At 41.8% G+C, this 18,810-nt stretch overlaps 1 protein-coding gene across 1 annotated transcript in view; it reads left to right on the forward strand.

Moving 5' to 3' along the window:
* LOC126474644 (uncharacterized) overlaps nt 1–18,378 on the forward strand; it is a 186,717-nt gene extending 168,339 nt beyond the window's left edge. The window contains exon 3 of the mRNA XM_050102123.1: nt 18,033–18,378. Within this exon, the coding sequence (XP_049958080.1) occupies nt 18,033–18,378 (346 nt within the window). The remainder of the gene's footprint in view (nt 1–18,032) is intronic.
* Nucleotides 18,379–18,810: the final 432 nt, after the last annotated feature.

Genomic DNA, 18,810 nt, shown 5'->3' on the forward strand with positions numbered 1-18,810 from the left:
TCACACCTGTCAGGACCTGCTTTCTTTGGCATTGGGATAATTATATTCTTCTTGATGCATGAGGGTATTTCGCCTATCTCATACATCTTGCTCGCCAGATGGAAGAGTTTTGTCATGGTTGGCTCTCCCATGGCTATCAGTAGCTCTAGCGTAATGTTTTCTACTCCCGTGGCCTTGTTTCGACTTAAATCTTTCAGTGCTTTGTCAAATTCTTCTCGCAGTATCATATCTCCCTTCTCATCTTCATCTAAGTCCTCCTCCATTTCCATAACATTGCCCACAAGTGCATCTCTCTTGTGTAGACCCTCTATATACTCCTTCCACCTTTCTGCTTTTACTTCTTTGCTTAGGACTGGTCCTCCATCTGAGCGCTTGATATTCATTCAGGTGGTTCTCTTTTCCTGTACGCTGCATCTATCTTATCCCTAGTGATATATGCTTCTACGTCCTTACATTTGTCCTCTAGCCATTCCTGCTTAGCCATTTTGCACTTCCTGTCAGTCTCATTTTTTAGACGTTTGTATTCCCTTTTGCCTGCATCATTTGTTGCATTTTTATATTTTCTCCTTTCATCTATTAAATTCAGTATCTCTTGTGTTACCCAAGGATTTCTACTAGTCCTCGTCTTTTTACATACCTCAAAGTTTTTATTTCTTTTCCCTGGACTTTAATTCCTACTCCAAATTTTTCTTTTCTTTTCTTTACTGCTTGCTCAGTATACAGATTGAATAAAATTTAGGATAGCTAGACATCATTTCCAGTCAACTACCAGCCACACAATGGTAGCAGAAGGCGTCATCATTGTGGTTGTTTCCTGTGCCTCTATTAAAATATGAAATTACGTTGTTATTAGTGAACTGGAAAATGTTCTGTTTGGAAAAATGAAGCCAGTCACTGTTAGTATTCAGCCACAAACGCTGGATGTTTTATGTAAGTGGACTGTGACAATATACAGCTGTTATGAAACAAAACATCGAGACCATTTGTTACTGGAAACGTATCTATCTGAATTGTGAATTTCTTACCCATAGTTCCAGCACAGTCTAACATGTGCAGTGGTGACGCTCTGTGCTGTGAAAATTGTTACCGTCTGACAGTTGAACGACACTAGCGCCCCTAGCGGCTAGTACGCAGATTAACGCTTGTTTTTGACCATTTGTTTATTTAATTAACGAAATACTTACTATATTTTTGCGTTCCAAGCATCAGTAAATTATTGAAAGGCACGAATGATTGTGAAATAAATATAAAAACAGCCGAATCTCACTGATTCAGTGCCGGAAGCTACAACTTATTCACGAAGAAATACTTTCGAATATGTCTATAAATGCAGCTTACATACTGAAATCAAGAGGATGTAAGCACATGTTTCATGCGTGAGAAATATTTATTTCTGTTATTATGCATTGTTATTGTAATAGGCACTTCCCTTGACGCATAATAATTTTTTATTGAGTTTAATGATTTGCACATCCCCCCTGTATTGTGTTTACAATCTAATGCACGAATAGTTTTTATAGGGAGCTACTTTTTTTCAAAAGTGAATGTGTTGAAGACACTTGCCGTTTGTGGCTCAGATGTAGCGACAGTGCTGGAATTGGTTTCTTCTGCGTCGGGAAAAAATTTTCTTGCTTCTGAAATTTTACTGCATATCACGTCAGTTGGTTTTCCATTAGCTCATTTTGTATGTTAGATGCTGCAGATATTATATTCCATACAAGTATTCTACGTTCCACATTCATCTGATTTGTCTGGTTGGTTGATTTGGGGGAGGAGACCAAACAGTGTGGTCATACTTCCCATCGAATTAGGGAAGAATGGGAAAGGAAGTCTGCCGTGTCCTTTCAAAGGAACCATTCCGGCATTTGCCTTAAGCGATTTAGGGAAATAACGGAAAACCTAAACCAGGATGGCCGGATGCGAGTTTTGAATTGTAATCCTCCAGAATGCGAGTTCAGTGTGATAACTACTGCGTCACCTCGCTCGGTGATTTCGTCTGGAAGAGTAATGAAAAGAGCTTCACGTTGTTGAGTACGTACACGACGACTTTCTGCAAAAGGTCAGGTGTTCTAGTGATTACTAGCCATTTGTTGTTCTTCAAATGGCTACGGCCTTGCCGCAGTGGGTACACCGGTTCCCGTGAGGTCACCGAAGTTAAGCGCTGTCGGGAGTGGTCGGCATTTGGATGGGTAACCATCCAGGCCACCATGCGCTGTTGTCATTTTTCGGGGTGCACTCAGCCTCCTGATGCCAATTGAGGAGCTACTTGACCGAATAGAAGCGGCTTCGGTCAAGAATACCATCATAACGACCGGGAGAGCGGTGTGCTGACCCCAGACCCCTTATATCCGCATCCTCAGGTGAGGATGACACGGCGGTCGGATGGTCCCGGTAGGCCACTCGTGGCCTGACGACGGAGTGCTTTTTTTGTTGTTCTTAAAAGGAAACGACCCTCCTATAAATATCAGTAGGTTACAAGAGAATCTTAAAGTCAGAGGGAATAACAAAAATAAGCAAGACTCTCGTGACTGTATGTGTTAGACTGTAGATGCGCTCTTTACTGATCTGGTATAGAGTTTGTGATCTATGGGACCACAGCAACCGAAGAAACATTGAATCTAGATTACGACTGTTTCACAATAACATTACTGGAAGACTTTGTGCTCCTGATCTGCAAAAGTTGGGACCTGCAATTTTAGACAATTTCTCTAGGAGACGACGGGCATTGCGTCCAGGAGTAGAAAGTGTAAATAATACACCAAAAGATAACGTTTTAGTATTAGCCTCGTAAGATGAAACTGATACAGAAGGGTCGTGAGAGGTTATTTCTAACTGGATGCAAGTAGTGTTGAATAATCCGATCAGCATAATAGGAGTTGGTGAGTTGGTGATTAACGAGTTATCGCACTTCTATTGTTAACGTGACCAAACCTAAAGCGAAAGCTTATCATACGATTATTCTGCGATACCGCCGCAGTACTCCTACTTAGTGTGAATACTGATTACATTAAATGTATTTGCAACTGCGAATATGGACAACCTTTACCTGTAGAATTAAATGACGACAACAAAGATTTATGCCGGACTGGGACTCGAAAACGGATTTCCCGCTTATCGCGAGCGGTTGCCTTATCATTTGGCTACCCGTGCGCGACTCACAGCCAGACCCGAACTTCCATATGTCGTCAACCATGTCTCTACAATTTGTACTAGTACATCCGTTATGTGTATTTCCTTACTGGTGAGACATTTCACTTGAAAGTCGCTTGCCCGGTGACGGAGAAAAAATACGATATTGCAGTGCCTGTGTTACTCTGAATTACGATGCAAATAACACGGGAACTGCAATATCGTAGCCACGCGGGATTAGCCGAGCCGTCTTGGGAGCTGCAGTCATGGACTGTGAGGGTGGTCCCGGCGGAGGTTCGAGTCCTCCCTCTGGCATGGGTGTGTGTCTTTGTCCTTAGGATAATTTAGGTTAAGTAGTGTGTAAGCTTAGGGACTGATGACCTCAGCAGTTAAGTCCCATAAGATTTCACATACATTTGAACATTTTTTTGAGCAATATCGTATGAATACTAAGTGGTCTGTATGAGTCGAGGGGCATGAAAGGGAAGCAGTGGTTGGGAAAGGAGTGAGACAGGGTTGTAGCCTATCCCCGATGTTATTCAATCTGTATATTGAGGAAGCAGTAAAGGAAACAAAAGAAAAATTTTGAGTAGGAATTAAAATCCATGGAGAAGAAATAAAAACTTTGAGTTCTGGCGATGACATTGTAATTTTGTCCGATACAGCAAAGGACCTGTAAGAGCAGTTGAACGGAATGGACAGTGTCTTGAAAGGAGGATATAAGATGAACATCAACAAAAGCAAAACGAGGATAATGGAATGTAGTCGAATTAGGTCGGGTGATGCTGAGGGAATTAGATCAGGAAATGAGACACTTAAAGTAGTAGATGAGTTTTTCTATTTGGGGAGAAACATAACTGATGACGGTCGAAGTAGAGAAGATTTAAAATGTAGACTAGAAATGGCAAGAAAAGCGTTTCTGAGGAAGAGAAATTTGTTAAGATCTAGTATAGATTTAAGAGTCAGGAAGTCGTTTCTAAAAGTATTTGTATGGAGTGTACCATGTATGGATGTGAAAAATGGACGATAAATAGTTTAGACAAGAAGAGAATAGAAGCTTTCGAAATGTGGTGCTACAGAAGAATGCTGAAGATTAGATTGGTAGATCACGCTGAAACGTCCCCTTAGAAAAATTATCAATGACTGTGCTTAAACTGACACACAATATTTTTTAGCGCAACGCAAGCTGACTTTCAATAATCCCTACAAAAGGATGGCCCTGACTAACATTAACCTATACCTTTCACAAATCACTTACCTCACAAAAATCTTCGTTACTCGAACTAATGCAATACAGCGAGCGCCACTACTGCCAGCTAAATAGAAGATTCAAACTACTGAAGGCACTAACTACTGATAGGCATAGTTAGCAAATGAAAGATTTTGGTAGAGAACAAACAATGTATTTACCTTAATAGTGTTCAAAAGTCGTAATATATATAGCAGTTCATGACATCCATTCTTACAAATGTACTGTTTCTGATGGACACACATCCAGATCATCCGCTCTCAAAAATCCGCCATCTCACTTCACCACATCCACCACTGCTGGCGGCGCTGTTAACAGCCAACAGCCCAGCACTACAATAGCGAATATTACAACAATGCCACCCAGCCACAGACTGCACACAGCACAGCCAGTGATTTTCATACAGAGCGCTACCTGGCGTTACCAATACAAAAACCTAAACAGCCTACTTACAACGTAACTAATGAGAAGGTACTGAATAGAATTGGGAAGAAATGGAATTTATGGCACAACCTGAATAGAAGAAGGGATCGGTTGGTAGGGCATGTTCTGAGGCATCAAGGGATCACGAATTTAGCACTGGACGGCAGCGCGGAAGGTAAAAAAAGTAGAGGAAGACCAGGAGATGAGTACACTAAGCAGATTCAGAAGGACGTACTGTGCAGTAGTTACATGGAGATGAAGAAGCTTGCACAGGATAGAGCAGCATGGAGAGCTGCATCAAACCAGTCTCTGGACTGAAGACAACAATACAACTACGTGGTCCTTTGCACAGAAAGTAGTTCTAATCATCTGTCTCCTAGAGAGACGTAAACGCTGTTGTGAATCTTCAGGTTATCTGTTCTGACAGGATAACGAAAAACTGCAGCTACGGACGCACTGCCGAATTTATGTGTATGTGCGCAGTGTGAAACTCAGGTGGCTCAATCCAGTTATGCAAAGATAGGCAAATTAATGCGGAACTCGCCAAATAACAAGCCAAGGTACAAGAAATTCCTGTCTATGCAAACTGCAGTTCTTGGCTTGTCCAGACGGACGCATTTCACTTTTCTACACTAGAACTGACCACAGATAAATGGAAGAATTTAAAATTTCATTCGTTTTTCGAGAAGAATTTCAGAGAGACCGCTGCTTCATTTTTACTCGCTTCGACGTTAAATGCAGACGGAAATCCTGATTTTAAATTTAAACCACGTCTTAGTTTTAACTGCTGTACCACTGTAGGGGAGTCGTAACGGAACAAAAGCGAACCCTACGTGCCTTACAATAATGACAGATCCCTTTATCCTCACAAAACCTGCAAGTTCATTTCCAGAGTTATACAGCAAAGTGCACTCACAAGTAACTTATTTAGAAGTGTAGTATATCCTTTTACAGTGGTGATTGCCGCGGTGATTCGTGGCAAAGACTCGGCAAATATATTCGTCGCGAACGGTGCGCGGAAAGAACGATTCTTGGTGAGCTTCCGCGTGGGCTCCAATCTAATTTTACTCTCATCGTCTTTTCGCGACGTGTAGGTAGCATCGCTAAAAGCCAATAATTTGTAGAAAAAAAAGAAACAGTTTATGTATCGTACATGCACGTACCAGTATCTTATGATGCAGCAGGTCTCTCTGAAGCTAAAATAGTCAAATGTATAAAATGCTTATTATTTGCTGTTTATTGGAATTTTAAGAAATTTTGGGTTAGAAAACATTAATCAACAGCAATCACAGCTTGTGCACACTGTTTATGTATTCTTTCAAGTCTTTCATGAGACTAAAACGTACACTATGTAAAAATGTCGAAGGTACAATCGTTTCACAGATTAAATTTTGCAAAAACAGTGTTAATTACATATTCTTATATAATAGTATCACTGAACTTAGAATTTTTGCTTTCACACTCTAAGCTGTTTCATACTGTGTAGAAAGTTTTCAAGTAATTCCTTTTTGAAGTGAAATACAGGAGTACATCACAAGTCTGGCACCTTACGAACTTATGACTGGAGCAACCTTACATTCTGTATCTAGATCTAGATTTTTGTCCCCCTCGTAAATTTCTGACAGTAATGCATTCCTAAATCTTGGAATGGCTTATATTGGTTTACGCTTCCCTGCTTCATATCTTTACATTTCGTCGGATATATTTGTGTCGATGGGCTCCAGTAGCACCTCCATAATTTCTCAATCCGTCAAACCTAAAATCCACGCACACTTACAGTACAAACACTGTTAAATTCTAGATATTCGATCTATTGCCTACAAAACTATTAATTTTCTCACTTCCAGCAAACAAGATGTAGCAGACAAACTCCATTTATTTTACACCATTCACACATATACAAACATAACTGGCCTAATAATGTGCAAAATGCAGTCGTACTGTCCGATTACACTTGTCCCGTGACTTGTAAACAGATGCACGAACTTAGGACGTGACGTTAGTTAAGCACTTGGACGTATTTGCTTATAGTTATCGTGGTTCTTCCTGTAAGTGTTACTATTTCTGCCTCTTAGCTTTTCTATCACGTGGCATACACGATCGCGCGCAGTCACTGTGCTTTTCGTAAGTTCTTCTACCTTCTCGTGACTGCGAGGAACTTGAAAAAAGGACGAATGCGAAGCGCAGTTTGTATAGCACGTGAAACATAGGCTGACAATTCAATACATTGCTCCTGATTGTGAGAAAAAATATCACCCGACTGTATCGTTTCTGATATGTGGGGACGCTATAGGCTATAGTAATGTAAGCTACCGGAATTTTGACACTAAACCACTCCAAGAAGTACAACCGCTCAACGTCTGCCGCTGGAGCTGAAGGAGTACATACGTAACACCTTCACGCCTACTTCGCACAACTGTGCTGCTCTTCTTTGGATGTTCTCTATTTGTTGCATCAGTGCTATCTGGAGAAGAGTCACAGACTGAGAAGTGACACTCAAGTATCGGTCGTGCGAGCATATTGTACGCCACTTCCTTCGTCGATGGATTACACTTTCTCAAGTCTCGCGTCTGCCATTTCTACGAATAATTTTATGTGGTCGTTCCATTTTAAACGGCTCTGTACGCATCCTCCAAGATATTGAATGGGTGTCCCTACTTCCAGTGATTGTTAGGAAACTGTTTAATCACACAAAAATGGGGATGCCCGAATACTTATGACCAATGTTGAGGATCAGCTGCCATTCCCTGCACTAAGCGTCGATTCTCTCTAGGTCTTCCTCGATTTTGCTACAATTTTCTGATACTGTGTCTTTTCTATGTACAATATCATCATCCTAGAGTAGCCTCCAGGGGTTTCCGACATTATCGACTGCGTCATTCATACTTTTGAATATACAGGGTGTTAAAGATGAAGTGTGCACCACTGTAACTTACAAAATAATATGTGACAGGAATATTCATTGACATACATAAGAAACGTTACACCCACTGTGTGATTATCAACGTAGTTTATTGAGTTGTTTTCTAGAGAGTTACAGCAACTAGACATAATTTTTTTAATAGACCTTAGTTTCTTCTACCACGCAGCTGATGCATTTAAAATAGCTGTGTGCAAACCAACGTAAAACATATATCTGTCATTTACTATTAAAAACAGTCTTGATCACAGTTTATTTATTACGGTGACCGGTTTTGACCACTACTGTGATCTTAAGACTTTTACGAAATATTTTATCTTTATCAGTAAACTCTTCCGGGCTAAGTTGCCGTGGTCGATCTGTAGAACTTCTTCTCCCTGACGTTTCGTTCTCAACTACGGAGAACATCTTCCGAGGTGAGTCGACGACTCACCTCGGAAGATGTTCTCCGTCTTTATCAGTAAACTCTTCCGACTCACCTCGGAAGATGTTCTCCGTAGTTGAGAACGAAACGTCAGGGAGAAGAAGTTCTACAGATCGACCACGGCAACTTAGCCCGGAAGAGTTTACTGATAAAGACGCCGGCCGTGAAAGCCTACATGGAATGATTATTTTATCTTTACTTTGTAATTTTATTTCACCAAACATTATTTTATGACTATCAGTTTTAGAATGTTCGCTTATACGCTGTAGACTGCATATCGGTAATTCACATCCTTTTATTTTTGACACTACAGCTCATAGTATTATAATTATAAATTCCTTCCATTTTCATTATTTTTATTTATTTATAAGACTGGCATGCAACTTAAGTAATAGCAATGCCTTTTTAAAAATTGTCACATGTAATTTAAAAAATTGCAATCTGCATACGAACTTCATAGACAATGTTTCATAAATATGGACAACTACTTCGTATCATATCTGTGCAGCATGTACTATACATGTGAACTAAAGATTATTGCAGCCTACTCATTGAAAATCGTTTCAATAAAGACATGTTGCTGCTCAATAGTACATCGTCTGACGTGACAGTCGTCGCCATTCCACTTTCGCAACAACTTCGTTAGAGAGAAGCCTGGTGCTACATCTTTACATCGGCGTTTATCCTCACAATGGCAACCACTAGTTTGCCTATCGACTTTACAACAACTTCAATTGAAAGAAGCCTACTGCCTCATCTTCGGAATGGCGTCCAACTTCACCAATGGTTCCAAATTGATCACTAACAGGCCCTCAGGGGGCAACCCATGTATTGTCGAAACGAAGTTCATGTATCCTACATGTTTAAATATTTTTAACACTTCTTAATTGACAATAGCTGTTAAATAAGCTAAGTTTAGTGTGTGTTTATTTTTAATTCTTGACAATGTTCTTTTAACTAAGAAATTTTATATTGTTATTCGACTTATAACTCAGTGGTTAGTAATGACATCATGCCGCCAGAGGTGGGCGGAGTCTCCATTATATATAGAAAGACGAGCACTGCTTTCTCAAGTAGTGATTCTCCAGCAGAAGGAGGTTCTTACTCATTGGTAATTCATCGTTTTATAGCTTCTTAACTCTATATATATTTTCTTTAATGTATGTAGCCCTCTAATTAAAGTTTTGTATACGACTTGTAGGTCTGAAATGACCACAGTAGTGGTCGAAACCGGTCACCGTAATAAATAAATTGTGATCAGTACTGTTTTTAATAGTAAATATTTGTAACAAACTGATCACTGTCACACCTATAATGTATTCAAAAGTAATATATCTGTCATGTTTACTTTGTGAACTAGAAACCCACAAAGTATTAGGGCTGGATACAACATGCTATAAATAATACTTTACTGTGTGTAGATGGATGTTCTGGTGGCAGAGTGTTGATGTAAGCGAGGCGTTCAATGTGTTCCAGTATTCCTGAATGCACAACGCAGTGTGCCTTCTAACCGACCTGCGGACGAGATGTAACGTCGCCGGTACCACGGAGCGACACGCTTCCTCGAAGCGCCGTTTTAAGACATCTGGGGTTGTGGGTTGAGTGACATAAACATGATTCTTCAGATATGCTCACAAAAAGAACTTTACTGGTATTACATCGGACCACTCCTGAGGATCAGGACGCCGCAACCATATTCCAGGGAATCTGTCGTGCAATTCTTGTACAGCATCACGAGCAGAAATGGCTGGGAGACTATAGCGCTGCATCCCTATACGGTCTCTAAACGGACATTATCAAGGAGAGCACATAATTGTTAACAATAAGAGCTCGATATATTTCACTTGTCAGTATACCTATGAAGTGACGTGTACTGATGACTTCGTCCGCAATGATTACACACCTCACATTAATGGACTATCTCCGTTGACGATCAACAGGATGATCCCACCAAGGATTTTCTGTGGGCCAGCAATGCATAATATGACGGTTCACTGTACCATGCTTTGTGAACGTGGATCCATCGGGAATATAACACTTTGTCCAGAGTGAAATTACGCACTGCCCATTAGCAGAAAGTAACTCTCCGACTGAAATCGCTCTCATGCAGCTCCTGTGTCAGTGACAGGTGGTATGGGTGACGCTGGTGACGCTGTACTTTCCTTCACAGAGATGTAAGACATACCAGTGATCGCAGCAACGCCTCGAAAACTGAGAGGAGGATTGTGGTGTATAGCAGATGGAACAAACACCGTCACCTCCTCACTTCTTCCTGGTCTTCGTCTCTTACTGCAGTGCGTTCTCATACTCCTTGTTTCCCAAAGTCGTCGTTCAGCACGCAAGATTGTAATGGTTGCCCGACCTCTTCGACTAGGCTACCTCATGGCATACCCCGTGACTGCTTCAGTGGCATCGTGTCGGGAATCGCTGAGCATCAGAAACATGTCAGTGTACTCGTTGGATGTTTATTCCGTGTTTATTCGACGTCTGTATCCGTGGCACACTGAGCTTCGTTTCATTGTGCGGTCCGACCTGCCGTATATACGGCGATGTATAGCGTTGGTCGGCAGTCCAACGGAACATGACATCTAACAGCGCATCGAGGAAGCTTGTCGCTCTGTGTCACCGGTAACGTTACGTCTCGTCCGTATGTCGGTTAGAAGGCGCACTGCGTTGAGCATTCAGGAACATTGGCACGCATTTGAACACCTCACTTACATCAACAATCAGCCACCAGAACATCCAGCTGCACTCACTCAAGTATTATGTACAGCATGTTACATCCACCCTTAACATTCTGAAGGTTTCCAGCTCCCAGACTAAACACGTGATAGAAACGTGATTTAAGTTGATTCTAACACAGCTTGTTTACCTGTCCCTTCACCAGGGTAATTACCCTCCACAAGGAAACAAACGTGGTAACTCTGAAGACATCCATTGGAGAGAAGACAAGGCGTCTCTATTACAAAATTGTTGCCCTGTCCGACACGGCCATTGGCTTACAAAACATTGGCACCACGACTCTGCGGCACTGACACCGCCAACCTCTTCCTTTCACCATCCTCGAGGAAACAAAAAAAAAAGGCTGGTTTAAATACATCAGCTACTTGATAGTAAAAACTAATGTTCTATTTAAAAATTGTATTCTTATTACCTTTATTTTATAAATTACAGAGGTATACACTTTTCTGAGACACCCTGTATACTGTGGTCGGAGGCTTTCCTGGTGTTGTTGTTTCCAGGGCTCTCGGGTATCTGATGGAACCCCCAGATGATGGCGGAAAGATTATTCACCGAAATATCTTGGGACTTCAACGATCGCATCCGGCTGGACACCCGAGAGCCCTGGAAACAAAACCACTCTGTATACTGTTCAGCGAAATGGTCCTGTAATAATCTCGTCGGCCGGTGTGGCCGAGCGCTTCTAGGCACTTCAGTCCGGAACCGCGTTGCTGCTACGGTCGCAGGTTCGAATCCTTCCTTGGACATGGATGTGTGTGATGTCATTAGGTTAATTAGGTTTAAGTAGTTCTAAGTCTAGGGGACTGATGACCTCAGATGTTATATCCCATAGTGCTTAGAGCCATTTTGTAATACTCTCATGGAATACGCCAAAAGATAATTTCAGAATGAAGATTTCTCTCTCTTAAAAATGACGTGCTTATGTTCCAATCCATCATATACCGAATCTGATATTTCCTACAAACGTATTTTCTCCATTGGGTAACAGTGTGAAACTGCGTCGGACGCCTTCCGAATTCAACGACACGACTTGGATTTGGATGCCTTCTGGGTCTTGTAGACGAACAGACCGACTTGCACTGCTCGCGAAATAATTGTTGACTGGTATACAGAAGATTTTCGGCAGGTGGCCCATGCCACGCATATCAATTTCTGACTCTAGGTATCATCTAGTCTACAGTATGTTTTGTTTACTGTGCGGGTCGGATTTGCCTCAGTCCGTGCCGGAGCACTCGGCAGAGAATAAAAATTATTTTGAGAGCAATTACACACAAATTTTATTTTTATAGAAAGGTCTCAAAACAGGCGTGGACGTAAGAGGAAATTATTTCTTTTTGCATATAACTTTTTTGGGTTATTACGGCGAAAATAATTATTTTATAGATAAAAAAGATAAATTGAAGTTTCACCGAAGAATGGTAGCAAAAAAAAGTCAACAGCTCAGCGTTGCCAACCCCAGAAGATAAAATTATGGCATTTTGTATTTAAAATTATCGTTTTTTATCTAAAACTATCGTATATTGATAATCTTAAAAAAAACAAAAACAATAATGCTGAAAATATGACGAACACAATATTTGTTTTCAATCGCAAATGGCAAAGTCTTCTCATCTTTTAAAATTTTTATCAATAAAACGTACTAATTACGAACCAAAACCTCTCTAATCGCGATGCTAACTACTAAAAATACGTTCAGAACCAGATAAACTCGGAAGTGTCCAAAGCAACACAGATTTTATGCAAGGAAAATTCGCTAACCCCGATCGAAAAGTAGCACAGTGTACGTAATATAATTAAAAATAATAATATTATTAAACTCACCCTACGAACCATCGTTGTCGAACTCCACATCGGCGAATTCGGCGTCACTATCCCGATGAGATTCCTTCTTCTTAGCATAAATGTTGGACGTGTTCATTGATGCAATCATTGCACTGGTTGGTTCGAACTGTACACAATTTTTCACACGCTGGGAAGTGAGCATTACTGCGCTGTCTGTACCCGAATGTAACTTATTTCTCAATGGTGTCTTTACTAGATTCATTTTTGAAAAGACCCGCTCACAATCAGCACTAGAATGTGGTATAACTAATATATCTAGCACAAAGATTCCTATTTGGATGAACTCTTGGTTTCCATGAACGTCCCTTGCGTTCTTTATGAACACCCAAAATTCGTCCACCTCTTTAGACCGTGGATTTTAGGGAAATTCTGCGTGTGGCAATGCTTCTCACTGATCATCATTCATTTGCGAAAGCCTTTTGTCTTTTGGAGTAATCCTCTGAACCGACTTTATAAGTGGAACAAGCGTTGACGCCCTTGCAGCACTTTTTGACAATGCTATTTCTGGTGTTAACCAACTCAACATTTTTAGAACAGAATTGTTGAAATCATACCGCTTTTTTATCTCACAACAAGATACTATAAGAAACTGTTGCACTCTGTAGTAGAAATCAGTCACTTTAGATATTTGTGAGATGTTTTCAGATTGGCTCATGAAATCCATCACACCTACACCAAAATACCTTTGCGTATAAAGCACAAGTTGGGCTGGGTTTGCTGGATCTATGTTTGTCAAATCAGTTTTATTGATATAATCAGGAGACATATAGTAGAGAAGGAGTTCTTTGTACGTTTTGCACATTCTATCATGCAAAGAGCAAATTACTAATTTCTCGCATTGAAAATATTAATTCAGAGACACAAATTTCGGTAGAATCCACTCGAGAAATATAAAAAATACACGTACAAAGTTGTCCCTGAATGCCTTTGCCAACTGTTCAGCTGTATACAGTCTTTCTTCGTCCCACTTGCAAGTGAAAAATAATTGCAATGCGTTCCATTGTTCTAGAATACGTGAAACAACAGTTAACAAAGATAACCATCTTGTTTGAGACGGATGCAGTATCTTGTGAGGTTCGACATTACAAAACTGTTGCAATTCCACAATCTGGGCTATTCTTTTTGAACTATGCTTAAAGAATGAATATGTATCCCTTGCTGTGTCTTCACATAGTCTTGGTAATTGTTTGCAAGCCTTACTTGCACATAGGTGCAATGAATGACATATACATTTCTGTATAAAAATACCAGGAAAATCTCTAATTATTCGACTAGCAACAGAATTATCTTTCCCCATCATTGTGTTGCACCCATCCGAAGCAAATCCTACTAAATTTTCAGAAGGAATATTATGTACTGACAAGGCTTTACGTACGAGATCGTACAAACGATTAGCAGTTGCACCTTCATGAGTGGCCTCTGCGTTTTTCTCGTCAAACAGCTGTAACAACTGCCAAAATTTAGTATGTATTTTGGAGCTATCTTCATCAAAATACCGCACACAAAAATGGCCTCGAGCACTATGGGACTTAACATCTATGGTCATCAGTCCACTAGAACTTAGAACTACTTAAACCTAACTAACCTAAGGACAGCACACAACACCCAGTCATCACGAGGCAGAGAAAATCCCTGACCCCGCCGGGAATCGAACCCGGGCGCGGGAAGCGAGAACGCTACCGCACGACCACGAGCTGCGGACTACCGCACACAAATTTTTCGTAGCGGAAATGTCGGTAGATTCATCAATTATGAAACTGAACTTTTGTCTCCGTAAAACTTCATTCAGTTCATCCAAACGACATTTACCTGTGACATTCTTTATCACCCCTGTGGCTTTTGTTCTACCCAACTGCAAGTTCTCAACTATTTTAGAATCGGGAAAGGCACTTTTAATTACATCTGTTAAGTGATTGGCTGTATTAATGGAGATGTTATGTTCTTCCAAAAATCCACATAGCAATATTTCAGCCCTCTTGCCCTGCTTATCAAATGTATCAGACGATTTTGATTGTGATGAAAAGTCAAGTTTCTTTTGTAGAGGCCCGACACATTTTACGGCACTTAAGTGTTTTTTCCCATTAGCGTGATTTTTCACTACAGTCAACTCAGCACTGAATTCACTTCTACAAACTGTACACCAAGCTTTATATGCATCATCACTAACAGGTTGTAGCCAATCCTTGAAAGATAAATCAGTTAACCATTCCTTTCTGAACTTTTGTTTCAAACGTTTTAGTTTCAACTCACCACGTAGCCTCAATATCTTCTGTGGGGTCCGCGGAGAATCTACATCACTGTTGTGACTTTCCATTATTTATATTTGAATACACTACTACAGTATTTATTTAAAGATCACCACACTTTAATTTCCCTTAAGAACAAAAAATTAATATTCTTTTAAGAGCACAAAGACACCTACCCGTGCATTCAAGTCCCAGTTTCACCAGTAACTGATGACGATGGCCTAGCCGTAATAGCACATATTGTTGTGAAACAATATTTGTTAGGCGGTAAGGGTATTCCCCGGAAGCGAATATACAGTGTTAAGAGTCGTTGGACTGTTGCGGGGAGTGGACGAGAGAAAAAGAGGAAATTGCTTATATTGAATGGAGTATGGACTTAAATATATGAAAACAGATTATTAACGTATGAAACTACTACAAGTATCAGTTTATTTTCATTTTAAATCTTCACAAAAATTATCGTAGATTCCGCAATTATTAGCAATGTACTATCGTATACCGTGTTCACGTTGTAATTATCGTATATCGCGATAATTTATCGTATGGTTGGCAACGCTGTTAAAGCTAAATCGCAACCGACGTCATTGCAGACTGCCCAGGCACGGACCGACGCAAATCCCATCCAGCACAATCAACAAGACATACTGTAGATTAGACAGTGCCGATGGGCGTGCTCAAACGAACAGAGCAATATTAATAGTACGTTGCTGTACCATTCGCCAGCGAGAGTGGATGGCAATGTTTCAAGGTTCCATTTCACCTCATGTAATCAACCTGTATGATATTACGTACACTATCTCCTTGAACAGATCCCAGTTGGTAAGCGAAATGCATTGCCTCATATTATTTTCGGCATGTACCAGTTTGTACCGCGACTTACGGTTCAAATTACCCATTTCCATAGATCGAATGTGTAAGGATGGTATTCACGCATCAGTGCTATATCTGGGTGCAGCAGTGGGCCAGCTACGCTTGTGAGGCTGTGGCGCCGGCCGGAGTGGCCGTGCGGTTCTAGGCGCTACAGTCTGGAACCGAGCGACCGCTACGGTCGCAGGTTCGAATCCTGCCTCGGGCATGGATGTGTGTAATGTCCTTAGGTTAGTTAGGTTTAATTAGTTCTAAGTTCTAGGCGACTGATGACCTCAGAAATTAAGTCGCATAGTCCTTAGAGCCATTTGAACCATTTTTGAGGCTGTGGCTCTTCTACTCTGAAGCGAGGTGTCGCATTTTTTTTTTTCTCGTTGTAATCTAACAATGATCTACCAGTTGACTGAAACTGCCGTCACGCGTCTGTCTCTTTCAATAATTGGTAACATTCGAGGGTGACTCCCATTGTCCCCAGGTGGCTTTTCGTGGCAGTTGTCTTAACAGGTATCGGTTTCCCCGAAAGGAAGAAACCACAATACACCCTTGACAATGTGATAGCGGTACGCAGGAGACAGCATGCGTTGCCAACATGTTTCAATACGCTGCGCTTAAAAATGGGATTTTCCCGAAGCGCGTACCTCGCCCATTTGTATACCCAGCAAAAGGATCTAGTCTTACTGTGACTATCGTACAGTGAAGGGTCAAAGTTTAAATATTACAGACATGCTCTAGCTCAGTCAAATGGAGAAAATCGGTTGATTCTTTTTGCGTTAGATGTTGTCGACGGTGCTCCTTAAGAGGCTTATGGAAGCACTATTGCCTTCAAAGGCTGTTCCCGAGAAATAGAAAAAAAACATTTTTCACCATTTTTTCGCCTTCAGCAGCGGATATCTAAATAACTGCAGAAAATTGCACAAATTCTAACGGTATATTCTCCAGGCATTTATCTGGAAGTGCCATCTTTCCGGTTGCAAAACTCTTTATCCGTTATCGAGAAACATAAAAAAAACATGGGCTTGGAGCACTAAAATATAGGTGTTGATTCGAAGACGGCAGTGCAAAGAAAATGCCTACAATTTTTATGACATACACTACTGGCCATTAAAATTGCTACACCAAGAAGATGACGTGCTACAGACGCGAAATTTAACTGACAGGAAGAAGATCCTGTGATATGCAAATGATTAGCTTTCCAGAGCATTCACACAAGGTTGGCGCCGGTGGCGACACCTGTCGCGAATAGTAGAAGATGGTGTCGCGAATAGTAGAAGATAGAATTAAAATCATGTAGGCTGTAGGCTGGAAAATTATTGCTACAGATCAAGCGAGGCGGACGTGACCAGACTATCTCATGTGTAATGTGTAATGTGTACTCGACTAACAAGAGCGGAGTATGCAGTATCACGAGGCTCAAACACAGTTAGTGGCAACCCGTGGACACAGCAAACAGTGGAGAATGGCTAGTTCATCACGTAGGCATCACATGCTGCCGCGTGACTAGCCTACTCAGGGCTCAAAGTTCGGGGTGCTAGAACCTTCTAGAACAAGTGGTGCCGGGTGCACTAACCCCTATAAAAGCGGATAGCCGCTAGATCGAAAGACAGTGATGGAGTGAGGTACTTAGGAAGCCGGTCCACGTCAGTCTGCGTCGGGATGCTGCAAGAGTTGCAGGAGAGTATTGAGCACAGCAACAAGTAGGGACTTAGGCTGAATCGACACAGCTGACACTTAGTCTGGTGCGCTCGCCTCTGCTGTATTAGGACTTAGGTTTGGGAAGTTAGGGATGGCAACTGCATAGCCAGATAGACAATCATGGGAGACTGTATATAGAACCTTATTTAAATCACAAGTGCCAGGGGTACTTCCAGTATAATCGTTCTATATATCGAGTGTTCATATATGAAAGCTTCCCTAAGATCCTATCCGAGTTCCGTACTCTAGCTCACCTTGCAGCCTTCTCTACAACGGAGCAGTGAGGAGTTGGCGGCCCACACCACCGAGACCTCATGCCAAGTAAGTTCTCTGACGCGCACCAACGCAGTCCTTCCACTCCCTCTCAGGACACGTCAGTGGGACACGACAGAGGTTTAGACCATTTTTCTGGTGCCAGGTGTGGGGTATAGGTGAGGTATCTACGGGTGAAGAAGCGACAGTATAGAGTACTGGAATAGGCAGAGGGGCGTTAAGCAGCACCAGCATCACAGAACGAGAGGGTCGACACATCGCGCCGTCGCAGAACGAGAGGGTCGACACATCGCGCAGCTGCGGAGCCAGAGGGTCGACGCAGCGCACCGTCGCGGGTCCAGGGGGTCGCCGCGGCACGTCTAAGCAGAAGGTGCTGATTCACGCCAACGCAGCACCAGCGTCGCATCGCGCCGCCGCCGGGGTAGAGAGGCGCCGGTCCGCGCCGTCCCAGCAGCTGTACCGTCTCGCACCGCGCTCATCTCGAGCGGATCTACGCGCCGCCACCGCGACGCGCCACATTCAGCACCAGCCAGCAGGAGTCAAGGTTAGTGGAGATGTCAACCTCCAATGAAGTAGACTCGGGCGAAGGCCCGCAGACACTCTCCAGTGTAAGCAGGCTATATTTAAGTTATAGTGAGGCTACCAAGTTGGTACCCCATAAATTTGATGGGGACAGAGAAAGATTGTCCGAATTTATTGATAATTGCGATAATGCGTACCATTTAGTGAACCCTAGTTATAAGCAAGTGTTTCTGAAGTTCATTATTGGTCAGATAACGGGCTCAGCCCGCAGTAAACTATTGGTTAGGGATCATACAGAGACTTGGTCTGCCGTGAGGTCTATATTGTTGGAAAATTATGAGAGCAAACGCACAATTGACTACTATGCTTGTACTATGTTTAATAGTAGGCAGGGAAACGGTGAAAGTGTGGCTCAATGGGGCTCTCGCGTTGATTCTATGCAGTTCCACTTTCGAGAGGCAATGAAGAGGGTCATGGATGA

The sequence above is a fragment of the Schistocerca serialis genome, chromosome 4, assembly GCF_023864345.2.
Source record: "Schistocerca serialis cubense isolate TAMUIC-IGC-003099 chromosome 4, iqSchSeri2.2, whole genome shotgun sequence".
In the NCBI taxonomy this organism is placed as follows: domain Eukaryota; kingdom Metazoa; phylum Arthropoda; class Insecta; order Orthoptera; family Acrididae; genus Schistocerca; species Schistocerca serialis.